Consider the following 27,002-nt stretch of genomic DNA (forward strand, 5'->3'; position numbering starts at 1 on the left):
GCAGGTAGTCAGAAAGGGTAGGTGCTTATTTCTATACAGGAAATTGCAAGGAGGAGAGTGGAGAGAGAAGAATTATTCTGGGTAGTTCTTAGAATAAAAAGGACTTTGTCCTGGGTTTTGTTTGTTTGTTTTCAATTTTATTTTGATTTGAAGACCCTAAGGTCATCCAAGCCTTCCCACCTGACAAAATACATAATCTTAATATAGTCATACCAGGAGCCAAACACTACATTAGATTCACCAGATAATCTGAGATTATTCAGATTGTGCTTCCTCAAAGCAAAACATCACCCCATTTATTTCCTGGTGCTTGTTTGGGGCTTTGAGAAGCACAGGGTTCTGTCTGTGTCAGCAGGTGACCCTGCGAGAAGCCAGAGGAGTACACAGGCAAAAAGAAGGGGACCTTGTGCCCTTGTCTAGGGATGCGCCAGGGTGGTCGCTCAGCAGCTGCAAAGCGAGTTTTTTGTGGTTCACTGAGATGTGATGTTGGGGCATTTGCAGTTTTTCTTTCCGTACAAAGCTTTTGGCTGGCTACAGTCGCACACAAAAAAGTACTGCAGAGGTAGAGGAACAGTCATTTTACTGGGCAAAACACAATCTCCACCTTAGAATTGCCTAACTTTATAGTGTTATTAGCTGGGGATGCCAAAGCAGCTGTATGAAGCAAAGCAGCTGATAAACCCATCAGTTAACTTGCTAGATAATGCCATCACTGTTTTAAGATTAACTATTTGGAGTCAAATGAAGTAGTACGCCTAATCAGTGTGAGCATCAGTTTGATTAAATTATTGCACAAATAATGAATAAATGCGATATTTTCTTCTTTACTTTTGCCAATGATTAAAAAAAAAAATCTGCTTTTACAGAACAGTGCTCTCTCCTGTGACAGATGAGCCTACTCATTGGTATCATGCTTTCAGATAGTAGCGTTTATATTTCTAGAGGGGTGAATAAAACTGTACATGACACCTTCAATTTTTCATTTGACTTCTTTTTTTTATTTAACATTGATACAAAAAAATAGTATTTTGATTAGCAGCTTTGCTGGCAATCCCACAAAACTGTAAATAATACTTTAATCTAAAAGAATGCACTTCTACAGACACTATAGATAAAACAATATATACAATTTAGACAAATAAATACATAGGTACAGCCAGTCATATAATGATTACACCTAAAGTTCGGTTACTGTCAACAAGTTTTTCTAGTTAATTACACTCTTCATTTACAAATTGCCATTGCCATCTACATTATAAAGACAAAAAAAAATCCCCATGAAGAATCAGAATTGATACTCAACCTTATTAGGAAAGATGGAAAATGATTCTTGAGTCTTCTGTTTAAATATTCCCAAGGATTTAGCAAAAAATGCTATTGTGAAAAAATCCTCCAAAAGAGAGGGATTTTCCCCCTGTAGCTTCTCAGTTCTATGTGCTTTGTTCATGTACATTTTGAAATTCAATTATATTCACATTTTGATGGAAGTGATTAAAAGCCACCACATCTTAACCAAGTTGTCATTTGCCCCATGCACAATGAAAGAAAATGACCTTTAAATAACACCAGTATTTCTTTTGATTAAAGGAAGCCCAATACAAACACTGCTGTAACGTAACGGGTACCCAGTGCGACACAAATACTTCTGAGTGAAAGGGACTGTAAACAGTCCCTATGAGGAGATGTATTGCTCCCTTTCTAGCTCCCCTTGTAGCTCTAGGTTGCAATACTGCGATTTTTGAACAAAGAGAAAATATTAAATCTATTTTATAGTTGTAACGAGCTAGTTAAGTATAGTATCAGAAAATTAATAGAAGTAGAAAATTAGGCTTTTGTTGTTGTTATGTGTGTGTGTGTGTGTGTGTGTGTGTGTGTGTGTTTTTAATTTACCTGACCAAACAAAAAGATTTCTTGTACATTCAAAAGTTAGGGCACACATGCTTAAGGCTCTTGAAACACTGGACAAATATAATGCCTAACTCAGCTCCATGCATAACAGAATACTACATAACAAGCAGACTCTACACATATATACAGCTGAATACAGAAGAAAATGCCTTGGAAATATATACATAAGTTCCAAGATGAACATTTACATTTCTGTTGACGATCTACCTATTTATAAATGCCAGGAAATACATTTTTCAGATATTATTTTCAAGATGTACCTTCCATTCATTAATGCAATCTACTCATATTAGGGGAAATTCAAGGCTGCCATACCACTTGAGCCCTGAGGGAATGGGATTGGGAGCCCTACTGTCCTCTTAGTTTCTAACGAAAGGCTACAGAAGTGTCAATGGGAGAAGTAAGGCCACCAAATCCATTCAACTGTGGATTCAGAAACCCTAAGTGACTGCACAGTGTGGAGGGATAGCAGAAGTGATTGTAGCCTCCTGGTTGAACTTACTACAAAGCGTGTCCATGATAGGACTGCATCTGTATTATGTGATTTACATATGGGCTGGGGAAGAATTCACCCTAGTTTCACTTCATAAACTGCACATATTGTGGCTTGGGTATGGAAAGCTGAATTTCACCTGATGTATGTATGTGTATATATATTATAATGTATATTATATACATATAGGTGCAATTAATTGGACCTTGTTTTACTGGAAGCAAGAGCAACTTTAACAAGGGCTAGGTCAACTGGGAAGGCTAAATCTTAGTTACACTGTAAGAGAGTCAGTATTTTTATGTAAAATTTCTGATTGTTATTTGTACAAGCTCCTGCTGATTAGCAGTAACTCATGGGTTATCTACTGTGTAGCTTCACCTTTAAATCTGAAATCTGAAGTCTCTTAAGTCTGAGACTTCTACTGTTTGTGGTTTAAAGGCCAAATACTGTTTACCTTATTTACAAGTAGTTCTTTTCAAAACAATAGTGCTGAATTTGTGAATAATGTTCACAAATTCATGACAATTTGTCATGAAACTGCAAACCTCTTGGAGTAGCATCTTTATTTGTCTGTTACTGTTGTAAAGTGCTATGTACACCTATGGCATGATATCAAATAATAGAAAAAGCAAAATCAGTTCAGAGTTTTCTTTAAATTCTGATTCATTTAATTTCTGACAACTCTATAGACATCCTGAATGATGTACAGTCTTACCAGCTTTTCATACGTTACACGTAACTCCAGCTGAAATGAAGGAGACGTGTGTGCGCGCTGCGGCCGTTATGAGTAATCTGCAGCTAGTAATGTGTTTGGTGAATTTTGTATTGCTGTGACTTGTCTGTGAATTCTTCGTTCCAAATTATTTGCGGAACACTGTCATGTTTCGTTCTTTGTTACAAGATGGTGCTGAATGGAGATGGTTTGAACTTATCAAAGACATTTCCAGAAAGTAATTTTCATCACACTTTCATTCATATTCAAGACACGTAAGTACATTTTGAAACTTGAATAAAATCTTGTGCACTTGATTTTTATCACATGCTTTGGGGATCTCTTGAGTTTTGATGCTTTCTTGAGTTGGACCTCAGTGACTTTTTGGTTCTGTGATGAGCGACCTGGGAGCTGCAAACTTGTAACAAAGGCTATAAGTGATTCTTAAAAGCTCTATTTTGCTCTGAAAGTTGTACATAACTGTTATAGAATCTGTATGTTGCCCAGTCAACAGAAAATTGATTGCGTTCCTTTACTGGACAAAATTCTGGTCTTCTACACCATTAAAAATCTTGAGTAATCTCATTTACCTGTGTACTATAGCAAAAAGTAGAGCTTATCCTTCAGAAAGGTTGTTCTGTGTTTTATTTTTCAGGTAAATAGTGTGCCGACTGATGTTGAAGGAATATGCTGCTTATTAGTTGATATTTTTACTATTCAATAATACTATATATTGCTGCGTGTGACCATTAATTTTAATTAAAATAATTAATTTTCTAAAAATGTGTCTCCATAACATGTCCAATAACACTATCAAAGTACTGCTAGTACTTGCATGGAGAGATCTACATACACCGGTACTAATGAGAAACGTTGCAATTTAAAATTAAAAGTTAAAATATATTAATACTTTTATAATGTATATTTAAGATAGTTTGTTTCATGCATCTCCTGTGTCTTGCATTTTACCCACAGGTTATATTTTTTTTTTAAATTGTTTTAGGGGCTAATTTAGGCTGACAGTGGAACAAAATGGGATATTTTCTGAAGTAATTCATAGGAATGCCATTTTGGGGATATAAATGTACTTCAATGTAAATGCTTGTTTCTGAGGCCTATGATACTTGTTATTCTTACCTGTCTAAATTCTGCTATTGAATCATCAGTAAGCTGTTTTGAGATTGCACGCATTGTACTCTAAAATATGCACACCGGGACAGGTGTATAAGATCAGTGCAAATATATATCATGTAAATTATTAATAAAGCTCTAAACGAGGATGGTTGTAGGGTGTCAAAAAGGGATAAAAGTATATTTTTAATTCTTCATTTCTTAGGGCCTAAGTCTTATCTCAGAGGCTAGGGCATGAACTGCTAAGCAGCTCAGGATAGTTTATTACTATCTTTTACGTACAGATGCAGGAGCTGATGTGCGTGAGAGGGAGTAATATACAAAATCGGAGCTTTGACTCTATACCCTTTTGATTGGTGTAATGTTCTTATGGAAAGAGCCTGAAGTCTGTAAACTAGTAGTCAAAACAAGAATGAGAAATCAGTCATTAAAAACCCTCTCACAGGTAATATCCCACAGTTTAACCTGTAAATCAGCAGATCGCTTTCTGTCAAAAAATAACCAAACTAAAGCAAACCAAAAAAGGTATTTACATCTGTAAAAATCTTAACATCTAAGATGTTTCTTGCTTGACATGTCATTCCAAATTCTGTGCATTTCTTCTGGCGTTATCTGGTGCACTGTAATCACTCTGCGATACCTACACAAGCTGTAGGCCATTTTCCAGTGATTGAAGCCACTGTTTTGGAAGGGGTGAATGCCAAGCTTCCGAAGGCAGAGTCCTACATACACATCTTCAAGATGAAGAAGTCTGGTGTGAAGGGAGGTTTTGTAAATTAGTTCTGCTACATCAGCTGAAAAAATGTAGCCGGTGCCTGAACAGAATGGTGGGTAATTGCTATCAGGATACAAATCTCTGGGCATGTACCATTTACTGCGAACATCTCTTATTGGTCCTCCATTTATAACATAGCCGGTAAAGTACCTTCTCCTTGGCTTGGTGTTGGGTTTGAGCAGCTTGTAAATAAGATTATCCATGTTTACGAAAATATCACTGTCTGTCTTCATAACATACTTTGCTTTTGAACAAAATGTTGCTACCCACCTCATCCCCATTAAAGTTTTCAGAGTGAGGTTATGATAAGAGTCAATAAAATCCTCCACAATAATGTCATGAAAAATTTGGCTTTCTTGCTCTACCATTTGATTTAGCACAGGATCTGCATTTTTTCCGAGAAGAAATAGCGTAGCAATTTTAATTCCTTTAAAGTTGTTCTCATCTCCCCACGTTTCTCGAATTGCTTGCCTTGCATCAAATTCTTTGTGAGTTGTGCTGATAAGAATGACCAAGAAGGGGACACTCTTCTCACATTTATTAGGTTCATTGATGAGAAAGTCAAATGAATGTGGATTAATAGGTCGAGTTCTTATATTGCCAAAGGAGACATTTTTTCTGGCTATTGATATGCTATTGAACTGTCTGTGGCCAGTGTAGGAAGAAGTAGGACGAGTTATACTTAAGTACCAAAGAGCGCTTGCCCAACAAACTACTGTCAAAACATATAAGCAGGAAACCTTTGAAGCCATTGTTCCTGTAGCTCTTTTATTCAGTGTAATGAATAAATAGCCTTCTTACCATGAATGTACCTATGTCCCAGAGAGGCAGCATATTATTAATGAAACTTGAAAGTTCGATATAGAAAAGTAGCTCTGTAATCATTCATGGATCTCAAGCAGGAGCTATTAACCCTGATGATACTCTGCTTTTCTTCTTTTACTAGCAGCAGCTTCCATTTCTTGGCATTCTCCGTTACTTCTGAAAAATATGAAGAAGAAATTTCCATTGCTAGATCATAAAAGCCTAGGGCACGAAAAATGAACTTAAATATGACTGGCCCTTAATAAGCTACATCTATTAACATGTTTCTCAGACGTCCTTTATTTCTCATGAAGTACCACAATGCAAGACACTGTACTAGAATATAGCATTACAACTGAAGGAATGCTTTTATGATTGATAAATTATTGTAGATAATATCCAGTAAAAAAATTAAGTATGCATAGCGTGTTGGCTTTTCAGTTAACTTCCTGTAAAGCCTCTTCTGTTTTCTTACCATTTTCTTGCTTCTTAGCCTTTTTGGGCAGTTATAATCTTTCAAAATATGCTATGGAGCATTTCTTAAATTACTTAGAGTGAAAAGAATGTGATTTATCTTAGGATCAATAAATTTGTTAGCTAGTATGCATGTAAATATCTGCAATTCCAGTTTGGCCTAAATGATGTTAACATCTGCCTAGCTAGCAGTAACACTACTCTGGAAATAAAACAGTTTTGCACCGATTATTACACATAACTATAGTAGAGAAAATACTAGGTAAATGTTGTCTTACCCATGTAAAGATCAGAATCCAAGTAGAATCCATAAATGTCTAGAAATAAATTGATACAATTTAATTATTCTTACTGGCTTTCTTCTCCTCTTCCCCCAAACTAGGCTTTATTTTTCATGGAGGGGGAAAAAAAAAACCCAAAACATCATCTGTGTACCATGTAAGATAAATCACAATGGCAATCTATTAATAGTGTCACTTTACTCAGCATCTGCATATCTAAGCAAGGTACCCAATCGCAGGCCTTTCCTGACTGCTGCATTTGTGTCCTGTGTCCTGCATCCTGCATCAGGCTGCTTTTAAGCTTCCTTTGGTCCAGAGAAGTTCCAGCCCTGAAGCCTGCTTTACCCTCAGGATATTTCCTGGAAAAGCTTGTTTATCATCATTTCATAGAAATGCGACAGGCTGCATTAAACCTGCAGGATCGATGCTGACTGGCCAAGGCACACCAGCAGTTAATAGTGCTGGTCTGTAGGGCTCCAAATTCATGGATTTTTCCTCGTTACATTGCTTCAGAACTGAAAGACAGTAGAAGCATGTAATGGATAACCTTTACAAAAGTGACTCTGAAATATGTATTGTTTACTTTGGATAGTACAAAATGTATGATTTCAGATAAAAAATAAAAGCCCTATCTTAGAAATATCCTTTCTAAGTTTCCACACCACTCTGGCATGTTTGAATTAAATCAAAATGCTTTTTAAGGAGCCCCCACGTTGCATGTGTATGTTGTCTTCTCCCTTTCTCAACAAGCAGGTGAGAGTCTGGCCCTGCAGAAGCAGGCACAGCAGTCTCTAGCCAGGTGCTCTGTTGCTAAGTTTTTGTCCAAATAGAGTCCCACTGAAGTAAGTTATCAAAGTTATCAATGACTTGTTATCCTATGTCACTATTTCACACTGAGGTGTAAAGACAGCAGAGAAACAGCCTAACCTTCGCTAAATGCACACAGATTTCATCACCTCCCACAAAAACTACAGATCTACAGATACTGTTTGTCCAGAATGAATAATTCTTATAGTGGCCCTCAAATTGATATCTGTTGACATCCTTTTTTTTTTTGTTAAGTTCTTTTCTACTTATTTTTTCTAAAGAAAAATAAGAGTTTAGATTCCTAGGTCTGGAATGTTTCGTGTCTTCCCTATGGTAACTTCTGAGCAAAGTGCAGGCGAAGTGGTTAAGGGTGAATTGGCTGTACTTTTCCTGACAAGTGACGTTTTAAACTTAATTACTTGTTTAGGATGTTGTAGGGAAAAACAAAACAAAACAAAAGGAGAGAGACCCACCACAGAACAGCAGAAATACTTCTGCTATTCGCACTCTGCTGTGACATGGAAGATTAAAGTTCGTGTTCCTGCTTCAACTGATTTTTTGGTCTATAGACCAAAAACAGATTCAGCAGAAAATAAGGCAAACAACGTTGGTAAATAGTGCAAATACAAAAGAAAGCTTGCTCTGAGGAGTCTTGCTCTTTCATTCCAGCTGAATGATTGCTGGCCCCTTCAGCAGCAATCTCTCTCCTTGTAGATTCAGAGTGCTAGGGAGGTTAGATAAGTAGCTATGTCACTTCATTTTTTTTTTGGCCATAGGGTAAAAGTTCATACAAATTATTTCCAGTAACTTTGTTCCTGCACAGTAATTCCAATAACGCTGACTTTGCATAAGAGAGAAAATACATGGCTTGATTAGGTAGGAAAACATGAACTAAGCACTATAATATGTTTCATTAGTGAGGATTTAGCAGTCAAAAATTTCAGCAGTTACCAAATTCAGATATTAAAGGCCCTGAATCAGCAAGGAACTAAACAGATGCCTAACCCAAACTTCACTAAAGCTACTCCTGTATTTAGGGTTAGTCACAAAGGCATCTTGCAAAATTATTCATGGTAACAAAGTCCATAACATAAACCTTTCCCTTGCAATGTGTTGTGTGACCTGAAACTAAGTTCTGCTGCCGTGCAGTATGAGAGGCTTGCACGTCAAGGGCACGAATTACAAAAACATTAATAAAAATGTAAAATTAATGTGTTCAGAGAGTGTTAAACCTTTGTGTCAGCTATCTCATTTGGAAGAGAGGAGGATTAAGCTGCAATGAAATAAAATCACTACTTTCAAACGAACATTCAAACAACTGCAAGCACTTTCAGGTCTATATATTATTGTTGTTCTTTTAGCAGTGCGCTTAACTCCTAGGGTAAAGAGCCTCTAAGTTCTTCAGAATATTTCTAACCTATTCAGTAGTAAATATCTCAAAAGCCACAGTAAACACTAAAATGCATACCAAATTCATGAATAAATTTTTTGTGTTACTGGTGCTGATACTGAATTCAATGTATTGTCACTGCAAGAATCTTTTTTTTTTTTTTTTTAACTAACTTGAACTTTTTGTTGAAATTTGTTTGAAGACCCTCCAGTGGCAGGATGTGGATTGTCGCAGAGCGAGCAGAGAGTTTGTATCAGCTTTGGATTTTGTTTATTGGGATAGGGCGTGTCACATTTGGGGACATTGTCACAGGCCAAGGGATGTGTCACCTCCTTTTCTCTGTTCTGTGGAGGGAAAAGAAAGCTTTTTTAGCAGGGTAGCAGTGACGTTAAGCTCTGAGATCCTTGTTCTTAGAATGTTTTAATTCAATCTATCCCTTTTCCCAACCTCACTGTCATCCTAGTAGTAATCAAAGGCTCAAGCTTTGCAGGGATAGATGATGTTGAAAAGCAAATGTTTAGCATAATGCTCCCATATTGTGAGTCAAAGTTGTGTACTTAATTGTGCTATTCACCAGTTCATGCTGTGCAAGCCAGAGAAGCCATCCAGTTAGAGAACAGAAGCAGTATTGTGTAACTCGTGTAAGTAATTGACCTGAGCGAGCCTGTGAGTATTTGCAGCAAACCTTTTATGAGCTGACTGCACATCTAGAATAATCCTCCAGATAATGAGCACATTTGAGAATCTTGCTAACTGTTCATGGGCAATTTTCAGGCAGGCATAAAATTAAGTTTAGTAAATGTTTTTCACCAACTGCAGATTTTAGGATGTTGCTGCTTCTGATCAGAGGGTGTTGATCTTTTCCTTTCAATAAAGCCTAACTCAGTTGTCATATACAAGTCCAGCTGCATAAATGTAGTTAGGTCACAGTGGATGAATATGTTAGAAACCACAACTCTAGAAGCCCGCTGTATTGCCAGTCGTAATCCATACCCTGTCGCTATCTGCCGCGGAGGCATAACATAGGTGTTGGGTGGAGGCAGTCACAATGCTGAGCCCTGGGCAAGGTCCCAGGTGAGGAGCCAAGGGATACTGCAGTTGCTTGTCCTGAGTCCCCAGAGCCTGTTGGACAGAGCACGACTGAGCCAAAGTAACTCTCTGTATCTCTGCCAAAATACACCTATTCCTTTCCCTGAAAAAAGAGGGAATGCTGCTGCCAAATTATTTAATAAGCATAACAAATGGTAATAATTTTCCATAAGGAGATATTTTGGTAAGAGTTTTCTGTGTTCACGGCTTTTGTCTGTGCATGGACCGAGAGACTAAAACCTCTTTACTGTTTATGAAGTCCTTAAATTACCCAAGTAAAAGTCTGTGATTATTGTAGAATCTTGTTCAGATGATAATTATCCTGAACATCAAGAACATATCTGCAGAGAAGTTTTGGGAAACTGTTCTGTTCCTGGCTTTATCCTTTCACAGTAATTTCTTGAGGAAATTCTGGACAGATGGCATAGGTGATATAACAGGAGATTGCAAGCCTTCTCTGGCAACCTTCTCCGAAGTTTTCTTGGATGTTGCAGATGTTTTTGTTCTGCCTGAACAAAATAGATCTTGGAACATACCTGAAACCAAATTGATGCTGAAAAGGAAGACTTTCTTCTCTAGAATATATAGGAAAAGGATAGTAATAAATGTAGAAGTCTGGAGTTGGGGAGAAGAAAGTACAAACATTCACTTCAGTTCCAAATATTTTAGAAAAGTCAGTGTCTCTGTTTTGGGCTGTCTCAGCTATCATGTTTTAAAGGAGGCTGGTTTCCCTTCTCTTCCTTCCAAGGCTGCTAGGATGAATGTTTTCTGAAAATCAGACCACTTTTTAAGATACGCTATTTACGATATGCAGATATGTGTAGAATCATTCCTTGTTCACAGAAATATTGATGATGGACGTTTAGCTGAACGTAAAAGCAAGTATCATGCTACCAATTCTGTACGCACAAATGCTGATTTGCAGATGTTTTTATACTATGTTTCATGACTGACTTAAAGAATTGATCTCCTCAATTACTTTTGAGATATACAAATTACTTCTCAATATTTACTACCTGCTCTTAATGTGAAAGAAAAGTAAGAATGGCTATGGATTAGGAAATTTTTTGAAAAGCTTCTAAATCTGATATAGGGAAAACATAAGCTTTAGTTAGAGTTTCCAGTAAATGTGACCATCCTATTGCAACTTCTCTAACCTTTAAAATGCCACTGCAGAGTTTTTTCAGAATTAAAAGATATCCAACATGAAAGCAAATCTGTGTATGAATGCCTTCTCTGTATTTTCCACTCTGTTCTTTTTTGAAGGAAGTATGTCGATAAAGGTAGGATTTTCTACTTCTTCTAGAACTGCTGAGATAACCTACTTAATTAAGTTATATTTTCATTGCTTTGGTTTTCTCATTCTTCTTAATATATTTGCATAAATAAATATTAGATATTTTAAGAAAGAATCATGCACCTATTTTTCTCAACCAAATAATTTACAAGTGAAAAGGCCAACAATTTTCAGTATGATTAAGCTGTGAAGTATAGTTTTCCAAACAGTAGAAAAAAATATTTAGGAGTATTTGGATCAATACAAATGTCAAATTCCTCATAACTCTGAGGACTAGGGTAAGCTTTTGGTTAGAAAACATGTGAGCTTGGCATTAGGGACTGTTCTTTGGCTGGCGATGTACTGAGGTGGGATTTCAGCTCTAGTTGGAGCAGCCTTTCTCTCCGGTTTGGAGGATGTGTCAGATGCCCTGGAGCTATAAATTTCCATCCAAGTTTTGCAGCTCAAAAATATTTTCTGTGGAGAGCAGACTTGAGAGCTCCAAGGTTGGCTCTTTCCCATTCAGTAATATTCCTACACAGAGTGCATGGTGCGAATTGGGAGTAGCTGCCTTCTCTCATGCCCAGGAGTAAGGATTGCACCAGATTTGACCACATGAGATTTCCTGTAGCTCCATTATCTTCTTAGTAAACCTGGCTCTGAATAAAACCAGCCTTGAAATGCTCTGTGCTGAGGATAGAGGTCAAAGTGGTGATGGTCAAAAACACAAGCTTGTCCAAAACTGGATATCATGACTGTATGGGTTTGGGTATTTCAAGTAAGTGAAACGTTCACAGTTGGTTTGCTAACCAGAAAACAGTAAGATTTCTTAAAGTTTGGTATTCATAAGAAATTCAAGTGACTTTTAATCCCATTTAGCATGTCTCAACTTAAAATTTCAGTACCTCTATTTCTGTTCTTTGTGGTTGTTTTTTTCCTCCTCCCCTCCCCCCCCCTTTTTTTTTTTAAATACCTCTTGCTCGTAATCATTCTGTGTTTGGATTGCATAATCTTCTGCGGAGTGTCCAACTGTGGTATCACACAGCTGACTTTGAGGTGAGAGATGAAAGAAGAGACCAGACCTGAGGACTGGCCATGTGATGGATGAGTTTTAAAGCTTTAGTAAACTGACAATGCTAGGCCAGATATTATATGTAGAATGGTTAATAGCTAGATTTATTGCCCAAATAATAGTTTGGGCAATACCAGTCAGGAGTTCTGATATGTTTTATTGCTGATTGCAAGTGATTTACCTGGAGCCAGGCCGTGCTGGTGTTAATAGGAGTTTTGCTGTTGACATTAGTAGCAGGTATTTTAAGCCAATATTCTTAGCACTAACTAAAGGGGAGAGAAGAGAAATGAAGAACATAAACTGAACAAGCAGAATAGTTTTAAGCAGAAATCTTTTTCTTTCTTTTTTAAAAAAGTTGTCCGGGAGATGTCAAGTGTCAAATCTGTGCATTTTTTCCTCATGAATGCTTTTCAGAAACAGTTTTAAAAAACACTTTGTGACTTCATGTTGTGATAGGTCGTTTGTGATTACATCAATCATGGCCTGTTGTAGCAGTAAAGTGTAAATTGCATCTCAGTATGGTTATAAACTGATGCAAATAACATATTTCACTTTGGGTTACCATAGCCACAACCATTATTTTCTTTAGCAATTGTGCTGTGCTCTATTGTGCAATCTCACAGCAAGGTTCCTTAACTCATGTCACCACCAAATTGGTTACAATATTTTGCATCTAGTTGAAGTATAGGACAAAAAAAGAGCGCCTCTGAGTTCTTAAAAAAAGGGGGAAGGGGAAGACCTTTAAAACTACTTTAACAAAGTCTTTAGTACTCATGAAACAACTTTACATAACTTATTACAACCATTGATAGGTTAAATTACCTTCAGGTAATAGAGTTTGAAATCAAATAGTGCTGTTCTTGTCGTAATCTTCCTAAATTTCACTATTTGATTTGCTTTATATTCATAGAGAAGCCTGGGAGGTGGCAGTCTGGGTTATGACACTAAGAATAGATGACAATGGCCTTGATTGTATAGATGCCTACCCTAGCAGTACTGCCATTCTCAATTAATCTTTGCCACAAAAAGGAGGAGTAACAATTATGTGAAGACTGGAAAACCTGAAGTCATACTTAAAATGTCTATGGAGAGGATAAGTCACTGAACTGGATAATGAATCTACTTCCCATAACTCACATGCTATCAGGGGAAACTGGAGGAAAAATACAAAAAAGTAAAACTTTTGGATTTACTGGGAAAAGTTCTAAAGAATTCTGAACCTGTCCATCAGGGTATCTGTCATGATGCTTGGGGAACTTCACTTTTAAACCTAATCAAAACTGGGGGCACCACAGTCTGAAAACTCTAATTTTTGCTATGTATGAATGTGTCAGAGCATAGCTGTCATTGATAGACAGTTACTAATGGCTTTCTTCCATATTTCAATTGTATGTATCCAGCGACTGTATTTATGGTAATTATTATATCTTTTCCTGTTAATGATGATGTTAAGTATATTCTATTCAGGAACTTCTTAATACTAAACCTGGATTACAAGATTTGCCCCTCTTCCCTTGGATAATGTGAAGCTATTTCTGGACAATTCATTTATTATTTTAGGAGTTACTTGATTTCTAGATATTATGAACATGTTACATAACATGTTAATGTCTTGAAGATATTAAAAGCTGTAACATCGGAGTAAGCATGTTTCTTTCAACTGACATTTAAGGAGTTTCCCACTTCTACCTGGACCAGAGTTTTAGTGGGCATATCCTGTCCTCAGTGCAAAGCCTTAGTGACCAAACTGGGCCAGTGGTAGGTTGAAAAATCACGTGCTCTTCTTTAAGAGAGATGCCTTATGGCTGGCTACTTGATCATCTTGAGATCAGCGCAGTCTATAAGATGGTAGCTTGCTTTCTCTGGTAAATGTATTGCTAAGCCCAAAAAAGCATTGGCTTAAGAATATGGAGATTTTTAAAAGGCTGAAATGGTTTGAATTCTCTTCATTTATTTTCTCATTTTCTCCACAGCAATTAGGCTAAAAGCTTCTTTACGTGAAAAGTAAGTTTGGGTGATCACAAAATAGTATAGCTTCTGGTGCTTAAGACAAAACATTAAATATTGTCAGATGTCCAAGGAAATTGTTGGATGCAGTGACCCTGTGGCCAATGGATTTTCTTTCTTTTCCTTTCCATGGAAATATTCCCTATATTGAAGAGGTCCCAGAGCTTTTCTCTGTCCAGGAACAGGTTGCAGTTCTTTTTTGCATTACAATAATTAATGTGAGGATATGTTGTAAAGCATTTATCTCTGTGAGTTATTTATAAGCCATGCTTGAAGTTTTTAACTCCCTCTGTGAAGTATTTGTGATACACTTAATGCAAGCTGTTGCTGTCAAAATTGCACTTGTCTCTCACAGAACTGTAACATTAAGGAAAAAAAAATCCAAACAACCAAATGAGTTTTGCTTCAACCTGGAAAATATGGGACACATTTATACCGGATGATTTATCTTCAAATCTGTGAAAATTCAGTCTTTCTTGGACGCACTGGTGGGATGGGGGGGCAGGGAGTGGTGTGAGAGTGAGGGGAGTAATTGTCATGATTGAAATTCTTCAGTTTATAGGAACATGTTTTTTTAATAGCATCCCTTAAATCTGGCAGTGGCAAATAAATACAGCTCTGACATAGCTGTGTAGGGGCTGCCTACAGCTGGCTGCACCCCCTCCCCACCAGCTGGTAGATATCCCTGATGCTTTCCGTGCTCTGAGAGACTGTAGTGCCCGCTGTACTTTCAAAAATACAGAAGTTATTTTAAAGAGAAAGAAAAAAGGAAAAGTGGGATTTGCCTACTCTTTGCACTGAAAGGAAGGGGAATGGCATTCTGTTGGCTTAGGCCGTTTGCCTTAAATACATGGAGTGGTACTCTCCAATGAAGGAGCTGGTGTAGCCATCAGCTGGTGTAAATCATTACAGGTCCATTGACCACAGCGCAGCCAAGTCTGTTTGAGGGCCAGCACTTTCAGCTGTCAGTGATCTGTAATTGCCTATATAAAGAAGACTAGAAAAAATGTTTCTTTTCACTTTGTCATAGCTAAATGACAGGTGGGATTTTGCTCAAACTTAAAAATAAATGAAAACATACTTTTGCTGGGGATTGAACAAGAAAATTTCAACCTCAGAAGTGGGCATTTTTGCAAAACTATGAACCTTGAAGAGCAAGCTAGTGTTGGACTCTCTCAACCAGCATAAATGGAGCATTTAACAGGCATGATCCAGGTCAATTTGCCAGCATTTAGATTTCTGAAGTTTACAGCTGAAAAGACCATTGTACTACACTGTACTTGCACATTCAAAGAACGTGTATTCAACACAAGAAGCCATATCTCTTGTGGCAGGGGCTTAAAGATGGGCTCATAGCAATTGAAGACTTTTGATTAATCAAATAATGGAATTCTTATATTTTGATTTGCATTTTTGTGCTTTGGTAGATGGGTAGATATATATCCATGTAAATCCAAAGGAGTAAATTTGTCCTTACTGTTCCAAGTTATTTCAAAAATGCAGCAAATTACTCCCTTAAATGAGAGAGAAGGTTGAAAATACTGCTTGGAATCCTAATGAGTCAGTGCCTCTGTAGCTAAACTGTACACCCATTCCGGTAATCACTTATGCCTACATAGTCCACCCTCTTCCCCCAACGGATGTTTCTTTAATCTTTCATTTTTATTTCCTTTACCAAAATTGTTCCTTGTCTATTAGTCTCGGTGAAAGAAACTTAAATGTCTTTGGAAAAAGTAGCTAGGTAACAACTTTTTCATTTGTGATCAGATCAGAGTTTAACTGGAGCCCTGTGAGAGTTGCAGACAAAAATTGAGGAAGTATTTCACAAACTGCTATTGATGAATAGTTAGAATTTCTTGTTAATAACTTTATCTCCCAGACAGACAGACTATGGCTGACAATCTCAAGCATCTAATCAGGCTGCTGGAAGAACTGCATTCTGGTGAAGAGCAAGTCTGAATTCCTGTTTCCGCTTATTTTTATCGCTTGTGTCATTAGAGATGTCCTTCGTATGTACCTTTAAAGTTTTCACTAGGGAGCATAAATTTAAAATCCTGAAGAACAGTGCGAGTAGCCAGGAATACTAGGTCTAATATCTTATATCTTTTATCTGTGAGTCTTCCCAATTAGGGTTTTTTGCAGTGACTGATAACTAGGAAAACAGTTAAGTGAACTTCTTCCTAATGTGTGTGCCTGCGCATTAGTCTTTCTTTCCCTAAACTTGCAGGGAAAGAACGGGCCTATTTCTGTGGGCTCGTTATGCTGCTGGCACATTTTGCTTTCTCTTTTCTTATGGTGGTTACAGAAGCGTAACCAATGCAACTGCAACTTCTCAGAATAATTGGAGACTCTTCAGCTGGCTTCTCCACTCGTAATTGTGTGGTCCCCAGCGGGTTGAAGTAGGTGTAAATGTAGACTCATTGTCTGTACTGAAGGATTTCTCAAAATATCTGCAAAACAGTGTTATATAAGGATGGCCTGAAGTTTATACAGGCTCGAAAAGCAGGCAAAGCAGCCTTCCTCCTCCCAGCTTCATTCTTACGTAGACTATACTGTGCTGTGCGGAGTGTGTGATTACACCACTGCTTCAGAGAGATTACGCAGTAACTCGCGCGTAGCAATTGCTCAGTGCTATCTGTCATTCAGCTTTGGTGTGTTACATTGGTAACACTGATGACACGGAGGATGGTTGTTTGCGTTGATTTTGATGCAGTCTCAACAGACAAAATTCTCCTTTTACCACCCACTTTACTTTGAGATATGTTAGTTTCTGCTTGGATATGAAAATAATGCACAACTGATGGAAATTAACTTTGTGAAGCAGTAAACAGTATGTATGTTCTGTCACTATGCCTGAAGGGAAGCATGTTATGCCTTAGTTATCTGTGTATTCAAGGCCAGTCCTTGAGGCGAGAGAGGGTACAAAAATACACAGTGTAAAAATATAGATTACTTCTCTTTCCTCTCCATCTGTGGATCTTCAAGAGCTTTACAAACACAAGTTCACCGAGCAGCTGCTTACCCCAAGGAGGCAGGTGATACAGCAATAAAATCTGCCAAGCAATGCCCATCAGGGTCCAAATCTTAATACAGATCTCAGGGTTGTAAGAATTAAACAGAACGCTTTCACAGAGCGACATTCTTCTGGGAAACTCTTTCTTATAGAGGCAACATAAGATCAAACCTTCCGTCTGAGCATTTTCTAAACTTCAGGGGTACTAAATCAGTAGAATCAGAAGAGAATGCCATATAAATAGTATGAATTTTACCTTCTCAGGAGGATGATATTTGGCTCATAACCAAATGGGATTCTGGAAACAATGGGGATTCTTCTGAGCATGTTTAAATTTTGTGCAGATCTCCCTCAACATCCTAAAGCCTTCCATCTCTTTGGGCGATCTCCTTTCAGTATTATTTTAATCTGAGAGATTTCTTGAACAAAAGAGATATTAAAGTACTCTGTAATCTGTGATTCCATTTATCTCCCATCTATTCTGATATCAAAGGCAGCATGAATCAAAAGTGATATGAAATGCAGTAAAGCAGCTGTCAGGCCAACTGGTGTGGGATCCCAGAGGACACGGGAGAAATGGAGCTTTGCTGTGTGACTCTGCTTCCTGTGGGAGTCCATTAGGTGACACAGCCAGTGTTTCCTTTGGCGCTTTCTGTCTAGCAGGGAGGAAGATGCATTCTGACTCACTCTCCTCATGAAAAAAGCCCAGAAACATGAGGATTGATGCAAACATCAGGAACCCTTGGCCCTGCTGCTCAGGAGAAAAGATTGCTTTCCTGCTGTTCGCGGGGGTAAGAACTGCTGGAGAGGCAGTGTCTGCAGCTCCAGCAGAAGGGGATGTCTGACTAAATCGTGCTGGGTCGGGAAACCCTGCCTGGGGTATTGTGCTCACTGTAGCCTTCCTTTACTGGGTGGCTCAAGGTGAGGGGGAGGACAAGCAAACTAAATATGCAGCATTTCCCATTGTTCTCTTAAAAGTCTTTCTTGCTACCAGTGCAGTAAAGTGTAATGCTCCAAAGGGATATAAAGGATTTCTTGGTGGTTTCTTTCAAATAGGTGGTAAAAGAGCTGCCCCATACTTTTTAAAGTGGATTTCAATTTTTTGTTTTTCTTGCACTCTCCAAGAAAAGCTATCTCTCTCTTTATCTCTTTCTTTGAACAAATTATTTTGCCAGTCTATATAGCTCAGTGTGTACATACTTTGCGAAAATGCTGCCATCTGCCATTCACTCTCCTTTCTAAGCTGTAATGTTAGGTATATATTTCAGGGAAAAGGAAGCCAAGAAAAAAAGTGGTTGAGTTTGTTTTCTCTTTTTGGGAACAAACGTGGGAATAATTCCAATGCCAGGCAGCAAGGCTCACTTAAATGCCAACTGCAGATCACCAGTAAGGTATTAATTCATTCGGGGACAAATATACGCAAATTAGGGAAGACAATTCCTTTCCAGTTCTTCCCCTTGTACACTGACTGGATCAATTCAACTCCAAAATGGGAAGTTCCTCAGATTTTTTTTCTCAGATCATTTTTTACTTGCTCTAACCCATGTTTCTGGTAATCTTCCTTCCCTCTCTACCCCTTGCCACATGCACATCCTGCAGAAAAGGGATTTCGTCTTTTCATTCACTTTTTCCTTGGAGGGAAAATCTTGAGTCTTTGCTTACTAAAATGGCTGATGGTGATAGCCTAACAAGCCTTCTATTGTTTATTTATAGATTAATTTGTATTGTATTGACGTGAACGAGGTTTTATTCACTGGATAGCTGCATTAACTTTATGTAGCAATTTCAGTATTCAGCCTATGGAGACAGGGAACAAAATATTTACTTGTATTGCTTAGCTTATTAAGTTGGGTGTATTAAGAGAGGAAACTGGGTAGTAATGCCATCCCAATATACCCAAGGCAGAAGCATGGTTGGCTTCCTGCCATCCCTATGAGAGCAGGGTAAGGTCAAGCACTATACTTATATTTGGTCTTCTGAAAGGCTGGTTAGGAAGAACAAAAAATCTCTCTGCCGGTGGCAATTAACGCATATTACCTTATAGGTGTTCGCACGAGGTTGGCTATAATTCTCACCCTCTATTTATTTATTTATTTATTTATTTATTTATTTATTTATTTATTTTAGCTGGCTATTTTTAATCCGATCAGTTCCATGATCAGCCTTACAGCCGTGCAAAAGGCCAGTGAAGGGGCTGTCCAGGCCTGACGCACGCGGCTGGGGTAGAGCCCTTTCCTGAGCCACGGTGGTACCTGAAGCGATCGTCCTGCAGTTGACGGCTCCCCTTTTGTCCTGTTTGCCTGAAGTTGGTAGCAACAGCCATGAGGTTTCTTTCCACCAGGCTAAGACCAAGCGAATGACTCCTCTCTCTTCCTCTTCCATCAGTTGCAAACAAGTAATTGTTTGCCTTTTGCCTACTAAATATTTAGGTTTAAATTCCACTGGTTACAGAAATGTTTTGGAAATTGATTCAAGTACTTCTGTGAATTAAAAAAAGGGAGAATTGAAGAACTCGCCCGTTTTCTCCTTTGCTCATTTGTTTTCACAGCAACTAATGATTCTTTGTATCCGTTGACTCCACTGAGATCACATTAGAACATAATCTGGAAACTTAATTGGATATTGACAGTAAACTTGTTCATGCATACAGCAGTTTTCCAGGGCATGAATAGTAAAGTGTTTGAGAATGCGCTGCTATTCAAAAGATAATGTGATTTTCTGATTTTGACACAAAATGAAAGCACAGTGAAGGATTGTATCATTGTCACAAGCCTTTGAATCAGCCAGAGCTCCTTTTTAGAAGCAAACGGCAGCTTTTGGCTCAGGTAGACAGTTCTCCCTCCCACATGTGCCTTTGCCAAGGCAGAATGCGCATGTCAGGGTTTTATTGCTGTTGTTGTTTTCTCCAGATGGTGTAACGAGGGAAAGACTGCAGGTAGCTTGCCAAGGGTTATATAATATTTTGGCAAAATGTAATCCCAAGGTACGGTTTTGAAGGTAGTGTATCAATCACCTACTCCTCAGATCCCAGCGCTACTTGCGTATTGGGTCAAACCTCTGTCTTCAGGGCAAACCTAATTAACAAGCTTCATCCAAATGTTTTGAGTGGTGAAATTTGGTATATTTTCACTCTAAATGTTCGTAAAAGTGTCCACCACTAGGATGGCAAGAGCCAAAGTGAAGCTGATACTCTTTTTCTTCTGTACCTCAAAGCTGAGTTGCTAAATTCCTCTGAGATTCTGTTAGCTCAACTACAAATAGTAGTGCCTTGAGTTTACCTGTGATTCTTCTCTTTTTAGTACATCCAAAGTAAAACCGAGAAGAAGTATTTGGGTATCACAAATGCCATACTTCCGTTGTTGTGATTAAGTCATTTATCTGGCTTTTGAAACTAAATGCTTTGTGTTTGGGATTTCCCAGCAATCTTTTTAAAAATAACCTTTAGCATCTATAATGAAATATATAGAAAACTGTAATAAAAATCAGATGAGATAGATCACCATGTCTTCCAATTGAGGAATAAGTAGTTTTTCACTAGATTGATATCTGAGTCTTGCTCCTGCTGACACAAAGGCTTTTTTTTTTTTAAAGTTGTCTTCAAACTAAATCTGATGTGAACTGCGCATTCACTAAGTAACAAAAGGCAGAATGATCCACCTTCTGGTTCTGAGAATGACTGAACATGCTTAGGGGAAAAGTTACCGCTTATGAGTGGCTTACACACATGTCACTTTAATCTAGAAAGCTTCAAATAAGTAGAGATCCAGAGACAAAAACAGCTGGGGGAAGTCAGTCGTCTTTCAGCTTCAACTTGTTTATCATGATCTTTTTTAGTTGTATTGACGGTGTTCACTCATTCTCAAAGTCAGAAAGGTAGCCAGAAAATATGGTAAATTAAAGTTAGTGCACTGACATTTATGACATAAAAAGCAATTTTAATATGGTGAAATGCTGTCTTTTTAATTAGCTATTACCAATAGTTGCTGCCATGTAAAAAGGACAGACCAAAATATTCAGTATTATATAATAATTTTTAAATGTTTCAAAATGACAGCTTGTATGAAAAGCACTTTTAAGAAGATTGCTTTGCCATGAGGTATAGAAAAGATCAAAAATCCTCCAAAAACAAGAACTGTTTTTAGAAGTGCTCTGACAAGTTAAATGAGAGTAGGATTACTAACTTAGTATGTCTGGAAGGAGCACAGATGAGATTTGCAACATCTTGGTGATAAGACAACAGAAAACTCAATCTACAGACGTTCTTTAGGTAACCTATGTGCTGTATTAAGACCACTGAAAGGATTTTCTCCCTCAGACAATACCAGATTATTATCGTGGCTGGCAGGAAACAACGTGTAAATTATAGCTATGTCTGGCACATATGGAAGAAAAGCCATCAGATGGTATCGTATATGAAAAATGGTTTATCGGTTGCCTTGGCCAAGTAACGAAAAGTCTAGATGTATCATCTTTTAATTTGAGGAACGATGGGACCAACAGTGACAAGAACAAAACTGCAAGGTTCTAAAAGCAGGTATATTGAATTGAGAGCTCGGTCATTTGTCAGCCACCCTGGTAGATAATATAAAATGGAAGGAAGACAAAAAAGGTTCCTTTGGATCACATTGCCAGAGACTGCAGCAAAAGCTTACATATTCAGTTTAAAAAACAGGTACCAAAACAATGGAATTGTCTCTATCAGCTCATGTCCTGACTGCTGGGCTGGATAAAACTTTTGGGCATTTTCTCTCTCACCCCTGAACTTTGAATTCTTTGCCAAATGAATGCTATGACTTCAGTGGGAGGAAAGGCGGTTGCTTCCGCTGCCCCCACAGTATATTGCTTGCTAGTTAGGGTACCCCCAGGGAAACATCTGTGACAGGCACCTGCCTTGTGCAGCTGCAAGATGAGGTGAAGCGTAAGAACTGGACATAATAAAAAAATCTACATGCTCTCTTCCCTCCTTCTCCCTCCTATAGGCTGTATAGCCAAAGCCAAAAATGCCAGCACCACAGGGGAAGAACGACTGGGGATGAAGACAGGCTGATGGGAGGCTGGAACGCTCTTAGTCCTCTCCACCTAATAAATCCCCCTTTACCTGGGGTGAAATGAAGGGGTGGATGGATGATAAGAGATTTGAGTATTGATCTTCTTTAAGACTCTGAAGTCCTGTGGACAGAAGTTACTTTTACAGTGCTTTTATAAAGTCATTTAGCTCTAACTTTATCTGATATATGCAGAAAAGGAATATGTCAGGGCACTTCAATAATGCCTTTCTACTCTGTGTTTTGCAGCTGATCTTGAGTGCCCACATAGCCCATTAAACTCATTTTGTTAGAGCTTTTACTACTGACATTTGAGATTAAATGCTAGGGAATGAAAGAAAAATCTTCAAGGCACTATGACTTTTTGTTTCAATGTAACTTTGTCAGGCCCAAAAGACTATAACAACTTACTATAGTCTGTTATTTCAATCTTTGCTTTTTACCAAGGAAGAGTACCCCCAATTAACTATTATTGCTTTGCAATAAGTTTTTAATAAAATTTGGCAGTGCAAATACAATTGAACTTAATGGGAGCTGTGAGTGCTCAGCACTATCTTGATCAGCTTCTGTTTGCTGTTCTTGCATATCTCCTCTCATCCAATAAATTACATACCAGGATAACTGCTTTATGAAAGCCATGGTGACTCTTGGCTCTACTACACTCGGTCCAGTTTGGCTCCATAGCGCAGAGTCTTACAGAATGATAGTATGGGGTTACTGTTGCTCTTTAATCTCAATGGCTGGTCAGTTTAAGATATATTTCTTCATACTGCAGTAAAGGCTTTTTTTTTAAAAAAATAAATGGATCCACCCAGTCCTTGTTCAGTCTGAAAAAGACTTGAGGCCAGAGACCTGGAATGCTTTAGAGGCTGGCCTGGTAGCACCTCCTGGACTGCATACCACGAAGTCAGACTGCTGATGAGAGTGAACCCCTTAGTGGAGGAGGTCTGCTTCCGAGCTGTACCCTAGTTGTTTTACATGTTGTCTTGGCCCTGGGGCAGCATCCCAGCAGCTCTGTGTCTAGGCCAGGGAATCTTGTTCTCTCTCTTTGTACTAAAAATCCAAGAGAGTCCATGGAAAGCTTGTACTGAGTTTGGTAGCTTTTGGCAAACTAGAAATGTATGACATGGATTATTTTTCAACATTTTCAGCTGGCAGAAATAAGTTTAAAATCCAGGTAACTCTACTTTTAATTCCTTATAGATATAAAATTAGAAAATATCCAGTATTTTGTAAAACACCACCATAATGATGCTTCAGAATAACTTGGACACTGTCTAATATAATATTATTGAAACTCAGCGCATGCTACAGTTGTCTTTGAATACTTAGAACTTTCTCTGAAATGATGATAAGAAAGGACAAAGCTGAAGTAATTTACAAATATTATGGATTTAGTGAAGACTTTGGAGTGACCAGTATTATTATAAGTAGCGCTGATGAGAGAATTTTCATCAAAACTATCCTGGAGAAGACAGGAATCATTGAATTTTATTTCTTAAATCTGTTGCTGTTTGTCAGATTCTTTTGCAAATTGGATCAAGCAAAACATTTGCAGAAAGCAGTTTCTTTCTATCATCATCATCACCAACACTACCACTTTTTTTAGTTGGACTTGGATGCTCTTATTCCAGAATAAACTACTCCTTTTACTGTTATCTGCTGTGTGGCAGACCACTGCCGTTTGCATCTGATTCACAGAATATGTCAAACTGTCTCGTTAGACTGAAGATATCAGAGAACACCATACATGGCATGAACCACCTATGAACTAAAACAACACAAAGGATGGCCCGAGTGAACCAGGTATGTGAAATGTGTTGCTTGTAGCTGGTTTGGTGTAAAACAGGAAGCAAGAGTTTAAAATAACAAGGATGGCCATAAAATCAATCCTTTAATGATAGGACCAAATATTTTGAGCATCTGATACTTGAAAGCAAAGTAGAACCAGAGTGCAGAGCTCTCTAAATCATCAAATATTGAGAAGCTTGTGGAGAAGATCGATCAATTTATGTCAGGTACACCATTGCAATTCTTCCCCTTTTTGCCCCTTCCCATCATAACCTGTCCATTAGTTTGAATTGGTCATGTAAACTCCATTCTGCACTGGTATCTTTAGTGCTTTCCATGATCACGTGCTTGACCTCATTTTAAGAGGAATGGTGGATGAAGTATTTAAATAACCATGGGAGTAGTTAATTTAGCACAATAATTGTGCCAAGATTTCAGAAGTCATTAATGTTTTTAGGTGCTACGTATTTAGGGTAGCACAGCTGTGAATGCAGGTAGCATTATGTTTTGGCATGCTTCCATGAAATCAAATCTTCCAGTTTTATATCTCACTTTGAGAAGTGGAAATCACACGTATGTGTAGTTACACTCTTTCAGTGGTTTTTGTGGTTTGGGAAAAACCTAAACTTTCAAAGGCAATGAGTGGTAGAGGAGGTATTCTGCGAGATGTTTACGCTAATTGCACTTGTAGGCAACCTAATAATACGCTTTCTGCTCTCCTGCTTGATGGAAGCTTTTCCTCGATGGCCACTGGCTATTAAGCAATTTAATAACCTGATGAACAAGGTGCTCGCAGAAAGTACTCTTGCCAGCTAAAATAGAGTATGCAGCTCTTTTTGCCACTCTGCATTCTGTCTAAATAGGGCCTTTTAAGTACATGCATCACGTTTGTGAGGAGTTCTTTGGTTTACAGTGGATGCCCAATAACGTCATCTGAGGTTTTCTTCTTCTGCCCCTAACAAATGCATCTTTTTGTACTGAGTGTTATAGCAAAGGCTTTGTCGGAGTAATTTTCCTGACCACTATAGCTGTTTGTATCCTAATGCATAGGAAAAACCTCTAGGGAGCAAAGCTAGACCAGTTGTCTAGTTCCCAAAGTTTGTGGAGGTATCCACAACTTGCATGCGACTTGGAGTGTGCAGAGCTTAGTCAGTGTGGGCTGATGAAAGAATTTATGGCCAAGATTGTGGCTGTCTTTCATACTGGTAACACAAGTGCTCTTCCTTTTGTGGGGGTTATGGAAGTCCATCTGGGCCTCCCAGTGCTAATAGCATTTGCACAACCAGCATTGTCAGAGGTTAGTTGAGAGATTCTTTCTTTCTGTTGCTAGTGCTTCTTGCTCTGCTCTAAGATCTTGTATGTTTATGGATACAGTTTCCAGTTAAAGATTTGACCTTTGAGTCTGTAAGTGGGTTGAGTCTCAAACTTCTGTTGTACTACTGGCATGCTATCACCTCTGTTTCTTCTCTCCCGGGATAGGTCTCTTCATCTTTGCAGGCTTTATGTTGCTTGGTCTCTTCTTAAAGGGCACCCAGAACGGTATTAAATACTTCTGAAGCGGCTCCACAGTATGTTTCTGACGTGCCTTCATGCGTGTTACGATACAATTTATTTTTTTCCTGCTTTTTTTTTTTTTTAAACGTAGTTGGAATAGAGCCTAGTCTGGTGTGTTAGACACCTTCCTAAGAAAGAGAGCTTTTTAGTATGATCATTCATTATATTACCTCATGGAGGGCTAGTTAACTACTGAGCATCTGCAGCTTCATTTCAAGGGCGCAGAACAGCATCTCATCAGCAGCAACTGCAAGGCCATGGACTCCAAATGTGAGAAATCTAGTATGTCTTCTGTAGAAAGGTTAATTTGCCGAATTTGTTTGAAAGTCCTGCTGATGCCTGGTTTTCTGTCTCCTGTGCTTATAATTGGCCTGAGCAGTGCATGCCTGTTTATATCTTACAGCATGCAATGCTTTATTTCTCTGCTAAAGGTTACTCTATTTAACTGATTAATTGTTTATGGCTGACGGACTAGATTTAGCAGTGGCAGCTCTTGGATTTTGAGAAGATGCAGCACATTGACTTTATAAATGCAACATCTGGCTTCTCCTTTTTTAACGTATGATCTATTTAAAGGGACAGTCAGGCTTCTGGAATTTTAAATACCAGATGAGGATTTTATGTACCCGATATATTGTATCATATCTAGTAAATGTTGAAGAAAAAAAAAAAAAAAAAGCAGTGGCCAGGTCAAAAAGGACCTGCACTTTTCAAATCATAAATGATTGTGCATTCTTTTTCATTGCTGCTTTTAAAATTCTTACAATCACCTCTATCCCTTCACTACCCTAAGCCTAGATGTCCAGTATGGCTGATTATCACTCCTATAATACTTCTTACAGGAGCAAAATGCTGTTTTCTTGTTTTGTTGCCACCATATTAGGAGCCAGACTTCACAACAAATGGTAGTAGGGAACTGGGCCGTGCACAGCTCAAGATTTTCATGTTCTTGAGCAGTTAATATGAACATCGTCATTATCAAAATAAATAAGGCTTTTAGACTCTTTAGTCTGTGTTTAAAAAAAAAAAAGCAGACCACAAGCCCACAACCAAACAAAATAATTTTTAAAAATCCGATGGACTTCTGGTGCTCTTACATACCAGTCCACTCTATCTAGTATTTTGTAGTCTGTTGTGCTTTACACGCAGCACAGAAATAAATCTAGAGTGGTCAAGACAAAGCCAATCTCAGATTCTCCTGAATGGCAACTAAGCTACAGCAGCTGCTGTGGCAGAAGAGCTCTCTCTTATATCAACTGATACACGGAGTCTGCAGTGGGAGGAGAAATAATGTATTTATGATGAAATGATTCTTAAAGATACAAATCATGCTAGTAATGGGGAAGCTGACATACGTGTAAAATTAAACACATAGGATCT

The 27,002-nt window shown here is 38.2% G+C and overlaps 1 protein-coding gene across 12 annotated transcripts in view; it reads right to left on the reverse strand.

Annotated features, from left to right (window-relative positions):
• Positions 1-563: 563 nt before the first annotated feature.
• Positions 564-27,002, reverse strand: part of B3GALT1 (beta-1,3-galactosyltransferase 1) — a 201,261-nt gene continuing 174,822 nt past the window's right edge. For 9 of the 12 annotated variants that reach the window (XM_068948693.1, XM_068948700.1, XM_068948699.1 and 6 more), the window contains 2 exons: positions 6,576-6,614; positions 564-6,000 (listed from right to left, as the gene is read on the reverse strand). In XM_068948693.1, the coding sequence (XP_068804794.1) occupies positions 4,791-5,771 (981 nt within the window). In that variant the 5' untranslated portion in view covers positions 5,772-6,000; positions 6,576-6,614 and the 3' untranslated portion in view covers positions 564-4,790. Of the gene's footprint in view, positions 6,001-6,575; positions 6,615-8,948; positions 9,120-27,002 lie in introns of all 12 variants that reach the window. The other 3 variants (XM_068948702.1, XM_068948704.1, XM_068948701.1) reach the window with 2 other exon arrangements.

The sequence above is a fragment of the Struthio camelus genome, chromosome 6 (assembly GCF_040807025.1).
Source record: "Struthio camelus isolate bStrCam1 chromosome 6, bStrCam1.hap1, whole genome shotgun sequence".
Classification (NCBI taxonomy): domain Eukaryota; kingdom Metazoa; phylum Chordata; class Aves; order Struthioniformes; family Struthionidae; genus Struthio; species Struthio camelus.